Here is an 8,808-nt window from a genome sequence, read left to right as displayed (position 1 = left end):
ATGTTTTGTGAGTATAATTATCCTAAATTAAGAATTTTGCCCTCCACACTTTGTAACCCTTTGACTTGAGACAAGACATGCTTTTCTTGTTACCAGCAAGAGTGATGGTCACTGTTAGAGCCTAAAGAATTCATTCAGGAAGCAGGTTTTCCCCAATAGGCTGGCCTGGGAGCTGATAGGCCCAGGCAATCAGCTCTCTGTCAGTGTATTTGTGTGAGTATTCCAAGAAGTACACAGAGCACATATCTGGGTTATAAAAGCCCTTTTATAAAGCCATTTTTAAACAAAACAAAGTTTACAAAAGAAAAAAAGATACAGAAAAAAGAATAACTTGCTTCATGTCCCAAAAAGAAAAAAAAAAAAAGTAAAGGGGACAATGCCAACATGCTCAACAATAAAGGGTTCTTTTTCTTATTTTTTAATACAAAATACAAGCAAAGGATACACATACTTAAAACAGAGCTCAGGAGCAGACACGCAGTCCTGGAAACCCTTCCATAAAGAAAGCAGGAATTTGTTTTTTTGTCTATGCAGGTACATACAGAGACTGGGATATGTAAAAATTAAGTATCACAAAAGACCATCACACGTCTACCAATGTATGTTGCATCTATAATTCACGAACAAAATCATGTTCATTTCAACCCCATTTCATTTAAATAAAAAACAACTTTTAAATAAAGTGGTTACATTCAAACTTTAACTTCCTTAGTACCATGCTGCAGATCTCAGCACTGTTAAGGTATTGCAAGAACGCCCAACCCTCTGGTGTCTGATCACATATCTAGCAACATTGCAGTATTAAGAAAGGGATGCCCCGGTCTCAGCCCATGGACTTACAATTAAACACATTTACGCAGGTTCCTCTTTTACCCTTCCTGCTCAGAACGTAAAAGATTAAGGACTAAAATTAGGAAGACTGGGAATTTTAGAGCTGGCAAATGAAGTCTGAAAGATGAATCAAGGCAAACAATTTCTGAGAACGTGGCTGCTGCTTAACCTGACACGTCTTCAAGTCTTTCCTTAAATCTTACAGGAATTAGGTATTTAAGGTTTGCTGCAACATGGTCATGGTAAACAAACAAAGTAGAGCTCTTATTTACAAATCTTGTAACAAATACTTCTGGAGGAAAAAAAGAATTTACTAATTTCCAGAAGACAACAGTTTAATTGCCAGACATATACACACACTCACACCCACACACACCCACACAATACTTCAGGGGTTTTTATACATGTTATTTAGGGGTAAGCTAAGTACTATACCCACTCCCCATCAAAAAACAAAAAAAAAGTTTTACCCCCCCCCCATAAATCTAGAAAACCCCCCCTTCACCCCTGATGTACAAAGTGTATGCACAATGGTGGCATTCCACCAGCCACACAAAGCATGCTCCAACAGATGTCACCAGTTCAGTCACTCCGTTGGCATGGCAACAGGCAGGTTGAGGGGACTTTTGTCAATAGTGGTTAATACACAGTCAGCACCACTGTGAATTTTGTGAACTAGGCTTTGAAAAAAGAAGTGTGACTTAGGGATTTGGGATTCAAAAAGTCATTTTGTATCAAGTTTATCCCAAGACCAAGGGAAAATGGGTTGCAGATTGAAATTTGGTTGTAGATAGCTTGATGTCCCAATATTCAAATAAACTAACACCTTTTCCAAATAAACCCAGCGCCAAGCAGAGAAAAGGACAATTTTCTAACCTCAAGAGCAACCAGATTTTTAGCTTTTCTCTTTCCCTTGGTAGGAAGCGTGTTATTCACCTGCTTCAGCATCTACGCCTGAGTGCCATGGAGCCCACCACCCAGGCTCTCCCTTTGCAAACTCCTGAGGTGACGTTTCTGCTTCTCAGCGCAGCCACAGGTGAAGCGGGCACAGAACCATTCGAACTCCCCTTCTTCACAACAGTGACAACGGCCCCATGGCCTTTCATAAAGCTTTCTCTGTCGCTCCAGGTGTTAACTTCTGCCCTTGCCTAACACTCTCAAAGCATCTTCTAAACTGGTTTCTTTAAAGAACTATTCCCTTTCTCCAACCAGTACTCTAAAATTCACTTGATACCTGAATGGTCATGGTTAAAAAAAGAAATGTTTTGGGGAAAAAAGTGTCAAGTTCAGTTTAGCTGACCACATATATTCACAAGAGTGTCAAAAACCTTACTGGATTATAACTTCTAATTCCTCTTGATTAGTTACCTATAATAAGAAAAAGCTATTTGAACCAGTACCAAGAATAAGTATTGAATTGAGGATTCAACCTGGGGCAAACAGTTACTGTGGAAAAGAAAAAAGACATTAAACCTCCTTTATGGGAAATCAACTACTATTCGAGATAAAAAGATTTCCACTCATTACCTCCCTAAAGGAGGACTCACCCATTAACTTTCCTTTATGGACTCAATAGTGAGTGGAGATATGAAAGGCAGGTTTGTGGAAAGCAGGACAAATCTACCATTACTAAAATTAAAATGTATCCTTTGGGTCTAGTCCATTGATTCCAAGGTGGGGAGGGCTAAAAGCAGCAGCAAGTTACAGAGAGACTTAATATGTAAACTACCCATGTCAAGTTGTGTGTGTGTGTGTGTGTGTGTGTGTGGAGAGAAGTATAGAAAAAAAATCATAAGAACTAGAATGTAGTGTCAGTCAGCATAGCTGCCGAAATCCATATTTCAGAGGTAAACCTAACAGAGCTAACACAGAGAATTAAGTTAGCACAAACAAGCACCTTCGAGGTTAATGTCCCACTTCCTGAGCACTGCAAACAAGGCCGTGAAAGCTACTGCCATCTCACCATAGGCACGCCAGGGAAAAAGAGGGAGATTAGTCAAGGGTGGTGCCAATGGCCAACCACTATCAGCTTATAGCTTGTAACCCAGCCTCACATCACATCAAGCCTGACTATTGAGCACCGGTTTCCAGTTCAGACACCACAGCTACCCTCCTATGTGCATGCATGATTTGAGGGGAAGACTAGAGTGTTTTAAATCAATAAAAAGTGGAGAAAACAACGGTCATTCAGAGCCTCTCTCTCACTTGGGGACACAGATCCTTTTGTCCAGTCTATTAGAAATATATATGTTTTTCAATCTCATGAATTAATTTTTTAAAAAGGGATTGCAAACAAAAAGCCCAACCAAATGCACACAAGGAACTTAGAAGACAAAATTACCTCTAAAATATGTGCCTGTATCACATAGATGTTAGTGCAGATTAATATATTAGAGACTGTGTTACATAAAATACCGAGGCTAAAGTTTTAAAAGACCCCCTCCCCACCACTGATTTTCACAAAACATAATCTAAGAAAGCCCAAAAGTTACTAGGAATGTAAGACAAAGTTATAAACCCCTAAGTATAGAAGTGCATGGTGGAAACACTGAGAAGTCTCTTGCTAGAAGCACACACACCCTGTTAAAATTGGGTACCTAAACAAACCCACTAACCAAACAGAATAACCTTTAGATAACAATCCAACTGCTATTTATATTCAAGCTTTGCATTTTTGGCCAAGTACTAAAATCTTCAAATTCATTCTTTAACACATAGTGCAACAGCGAAGCGACTGTCACTAGGTGGTGTTGTTTTTTTAAATCACAAAGAATACTTCTTAAAGTGTCTTAATAATCAGAGTAAAACTATTCCTTAAATAACCTTTTGTTCTAGGAACATCTGTAAGAAAGCTATGTTGTCCAAGAGTAAAATATGCTATAATTAAAAGGAAGAAAATTGCATAAGTAAAATATTGAGGAAGCAAATCTAGATAAAAAGGCAGAGGTTAAATTTCACTAATTTTTCAACTTCTCAGCACACTAAGGCCCCTAACCCTTCCTTCCAGAAGCTCATGGTATCAGGATGTGGAGGATGGAACACACAGGTCTATCTCCTGACTGCTTTCATAAGGCATGTCAAGTCTGTTAACCGCACGTAGGTCTCCTGAATGCATGCTTTCTCGAGCCCTGTGGAACCCCTTACACTCCAAACAAGCAACATGAGCAGTAAGCAGACACACCAGTAAAAAGAAAAAAAAGCAAATTAAATGTGTGGGAGCACCACTTAACACACTCCCATCAAACACAGGACGTGAAGTAGGTGAAGACAGAGCCAGGAGAAATCATGTCCTCCAGCAGGGCTGGTAGGCACTGGGGGTGGGTCTGCAGTGGCATCCTACATGGTAGCAGGAAGCCGAGAGATGCACTTCATACCATGGTTCTATGAAGAAATGGGAAGATAAGTGTACGAAAAAGAAAAGTTCTATCCGCAAATAAAAACAGAGCACAGTTCATGGAATCTGAATGCACACACATTTATGGCATAAAAGAATTTCAATTCTGTTTTCATAAAGGAAAAAAAATCTCAAGTCTTTGTGAACAAGTTTCACATTAACCGGTAGTTTATTTGCTTATAACCTAAACATTGTCAGTTTGAGAAGAAATCCACTATGATATATAGATCTTGCCATTTAAATTCTAGGTTTCTTTTTTTTTTTTTTTTTACCCTTGGTAAAAATTTATCCAAGAAACAGGATACATATATATTTTAAAACATGAACCATCGGAGAGTAAAATAGGAAATTAAGCGTGATTTAAGTTTTGGCGCTCCTTGTTTTTTCCTTTTCTTTTTTTAATTCCTTAAAGACGTAGTAGAATAAAAGGATCACTGGCTCTGAATCTCTTTGAGATAACAAGTGATGAAATTTAAAAAAAACCCACACTCTACACAAGGTCAGGTTACCCACTCCCTGCCCTGCCTGCAAGGTAAAAAATAAACTTGTATTAGATGACAACTGATTTAAGTCCAAGTAGAGAAAGAAGCAATCATTTTTAACTAAAATTCTTCTATGTTTTTTGATTACTGTTCAACTTGCTACTGTTTAGCAAAAAGCAACATTTCCATAGTGTTCATCTCAAATCTTATTGCTTTACAACTGTGGTATACCATCCTTTAAAAATAAAAAGATGAAGCAGTCAATCCAGTGATTAATTTGACATGGCTTTCATTGAAAAAGGGAGAGAGTAGAGGGTGGTAGAAAAGAAAAGACCAATAGACAAAAAGGTAAATTAAACATACAAAGATTTTCTTTAAAAAAAAAATTAAAAAAAGAGAAAGTTATTTTCAACAAAAGGGAAAAAAAGCACTGAAAGCCCATGAGTCAAAGCCATAGCCAAAACCATGTTCTATCTTATGTAGTTTTCTTTTTTTGCCCCCCTTTTTTCCTTTTTTTTTTCTTTTCTTTTTTTAAATAAAATCTCTCCCAAACCATCATCACTTTTAATCCTCCCCAGATTGGGCTTCATCTTCGGACCCTTCATCCCCAGACTTCTCGGGCGGAGGGCTGGCAGCGGCTTTCTTCTCTGGAGGGCTTTCCGGCTCCTCATCTTCTTCTTTGGGAGAAGGAGTCTTTTCCTTTGATACCTTTGAAGCTGTGGGGCGACCCACTTTCCCTTTGCCTTTCACGGGACTTGGCGTCACTGAGAAGAAAAACACCAATTTTGGGAAGGGAAGAGAAGAAAATATCTTTATAAAAACTAGCTAGAAACAAGACAATCTACAAGAACAAGATCTATAAAGACAACACTCCCAACTTACTGGTTTCCAATACTTTTACCAGCACTATAATGTTATGTTAGCAGTAATGCTTATAATAAACAGGATACTATACATCAAGCATGTCAAACTTGCGGGGCTCACAACGAATATTTTTGCGGCCCAGCCAATATAACGGTATGTAAGAAACGTTTTAATAAAAATTCCATAACTTAATTTTTTAATATCCTGTTACCCATAATTATTAATAACGAACTACAACGTTTGCTAATGACTGATTACTATAATCATGTTGCACTGATTTCCCTTAGGTGCCTTACGCGCAGGTGCACCATTTCTCTCCACTAATACTAAGCAGCAAATATTTTAGCAGCCGACTGCCATGTCATTAGTCTTGGACTGACTTGTTTGGTGTGTGCAATAAGGAAATATTTCACTTTCGCAGAACAAGAAAAATAGATTTATTTGCATGATGCTTATTAATTTGTGCAGTTATTCAGTGTCTGGTAAGTGTCCAAAAAAAAATACTAATTTTTATTAAGATGTTCTATCATTTTATGTTAACGATGACTCATTTATTTCAGCCCTTTGTATTCAGCATGGTCTCTATCGAAATAAACCTACACTTCTATGAAAATTGAAGCTTTTTGTTTTTTTGCGGCCCATATAAACTTAAACCTTGTTTATTTGGTCCGTGTTAGCCTCTGAATTTGATATGCTTGCTGTACATCATCCTTAGTGGCTTGTGAACTAAATGGTGTTTAAAAAGTGGGCTAAGAAGATTATGATAACCTGAGTAGAAACTGAAGCTATTAAATAACTTTTGATTAAGTCCAGGAATCCCAACAGTAAGAAGTGATGAGTAAAAGGTTTAAAAATCACCAGTTCCATTAGCCAGAATAAAAAAAAAGTAAATCTAGCCTGGCTGGGGTGGCTCAGTTGGTTCAGAGTTGTCCCACGCATTGAAGGGTTGCTGGTTCGATTCCTGGTCAGGAAGCAGGTAGAAGGCAACCAATCAGGGTTTCTCTCTCGATATTCCCCCCTTTCTCTAAGCATGTCCTCGGGCGAGGATTAAAAAATAATAACAACAACATTAGAACACAAAGCAAATGCTCATATTCATATTCTCAACAAAATATAAGTAAAAAAAAAAAAAGCAAATTTAGCTTTCTGGTTTAATGATAAACTAGCTCTGATTAGAACATTTGCCAGAAACCGCAAGGCCTCAAGGAACATAAATATGTGGTCAACTGTGGTTTTATTTTGGGAGCACAGAGGATGGTGTAGGATCAAAACACAGAACTTAAATGAATTACTGTAGATGTACATTTCCACAATTTCAAGTCTTTACTAGCTGCTGGAGTTGGGATACTGGTGGGAAAAAGGGCAGTAATAGCTGTGTTGACGCAGTATTTCTGACACTGTGCCTGACACATATAGGTCATTCCCAAATCTTGCTTATGTTCAGCCATTGTTAAAGAAGAGGGCTAAGCCCAGCCCTCAGTGGCACACCTTAGTGGCTGAGCCTTGACCTATGAACCAGAAAGTCAAGGTTCAATTCCCGGTCAGGGCACATGCCCAGGTTGTGGGCTCAGTCCCCAGTGGGAGGCATGCAGGAAGCAGCTGATCAATGATTCTCTCTCATCATTGATGTTTCTCTCTCTCTATCCCTTCCTCTCTGAAGTCAATAATTAATAAATAAATAAATAAATAAATATTAAAAAGAACAGGGCTAAGCCACCAGACTCTTCGAGAGTCTGGAGTCCTTATTAATAAATGACACTTGTAGGAGTAGAAAACAGAATCCTTTCCAAATTCATTTATTCTTAATTAACTATGTGGCCAATGTCAAGCCTTAATGAAGAATTTCTGTAGAGAAAGTTTATTAGCTCATGAAATTTTTCAAAGCAATAATTTAATTTAATTCTGCAGACCTCACCTGTAGCCTTTAGCCTGGGTTTGGGCATTTTCTTTTCTTTTCTCTCAGGTTTGGACTTCTTAACCATCTTTTTGTTTTTCTTTTTTGAACTGCCATAGTCACTATCATCATCGTCTTCCATTAGAAAATCTTCATCACTGCCGGAATCTTCTGAGAGGAAAGAAGAATTTCAACGTCCAACTTAATGTATATATCCTTCCAAGTGAACAAAGGGAGAGAACGCTAAGAATGACTGGAGGATGGGATCTGGGAGTCAAACACTCTTGGACTCTATTTACAGCTATACTACCAGTTTGGTTGGAGTTGTCACTGGCCCCATCTGTAAAATGGGTTTAGCACCACATGAGGGATACATGACTGATTTGAAGAGTAGGTTGAAAACAGGAAGGGATAAACTTAATCTGAATGAAAATTGAAGCCATCAAGTAACTTTTGGCAATTATATCATTCCCATACAGATCTGGTGAGACCAGGGAAATGAAACGGAATCAACTTAGTGTGTTTGGTCCAACTATGAATAAATGAAACAAGAAAACGATTCATCTGAGTAACCTGTGAAACATCTGAATTCTGTTATTAACACTTTTTGTCAGGGGAGGAGGTCTACACCCTTCTCCATCAGGCCAAAATGCAAATCTTAATCACAACACCTGCCATGGAACTATTATTCTAACAACTGTTTATTAAGTATTTGAATACAAACAATGGACAGCAGTCATGATAATCTTTGAACCTTTACAAAATCAACAGATATCAAAGACCATCATCTCATCTAACAGTGAGTCATTTAAGGGACTGTTTGTAACATCTAGCATCCCCCCACCCCCCGCCCCAAACGCCAAATCAAGATCACATACTGCAATCATGACCAAAGCAACAAGCCAACGTTACGCACTCTCCTGGAACTGTGCCTCGTCCTCTTCTTCCTGTTCTTCTTCACTGCCCACATCTTCCAGGAGCATCTCTCTCTGTTTAGAAGCTGCTTTAGAGGCTGCCTGCCGTTGCTGGCGCACATTTTTATGATCTTCCTTTTCATCCTCACTGTCCTCTGCAATATCAAAATTATGATGCACTGATCTAAGAGTTGTGTTTGACAACTACCTAAAAAAGCCAATGCAAACTAGCTCTGATTAGGAGAATATCTGCCAGAAAACACAAAGCCCAAAAGAAAATAAATGCATGTGGTCAAGTGTGATTTTATTCTGCGAGCAGAGGATGCTGTAAGGATCAACGCCGCCCCCGCCCCCCAAAAAACAACCTTCACAGGTGACTCTAATAAGCCACCCGGATTGAAAAATCATTATGAGCTCTTCAAAGACGGA

The 8,808-nt window shown here is 38.5% G+C and overlaps 1 protein-coding gene across 2 annotated transcripts in view; it reads right to left on the bottom strand.

Annotated features, from left to right (window-relative positions):
* Positions 1-247: 247 nt before the first annotated feature.
* Positions 248-8,808, bottom strand: part of NUCKS1 (nuclear casein kinase and cyclin dependent kinase substrate 1) — a 31,535-nt gene continuing 22,974 nt past the window's right edge. The window contains exons 5-7 of one of the 2 annotated variants that reach the window (XM_070397084.1): positions 8,382-8,534; positions 7,487-7,633; positions 248-5,471 (exon numbers count right to left, since the gene is read on the bottom strand). In XM_070397084.1, the coding sequence (XP_070253185.1) occupies positions 5,272-5,471; positions 7,487-7,633; positions 8,382-8,534 (500 nt within the window). In that variant the 3' untranslated portion in view covers positions 248-5,271. Of the gene's footprint in view, positions 5,472-7,486; positions 7,637-8,381; positions 8,535-8,808 lie in introns of both variants that reach the window. The other variant, XM_070397083.1, reaches the window with a different exon arrangement.

The sequence above is a fragment of the Myotis yumanensis genome, unplaced genomic scaffold (assembly GCF_028538775.1).
Source record: "Myotis yumanensis isolate MYYU_CA2020_CCGP unplaced genomic scaffold, mMyoYum1.0.hap1 SCAF_17, whole genome shotgun sequence".
Taxonomy (NCBI): domain Eukaryota; kingdom Metazoa; phylum Chordata; class Mammalia; order Chiroptera; family Vespertilionidae; genus Myotis; species Myotis yumanensis.
This window is presented reverse-complemented; position numbering and strand designations above follow the sequence as displayed.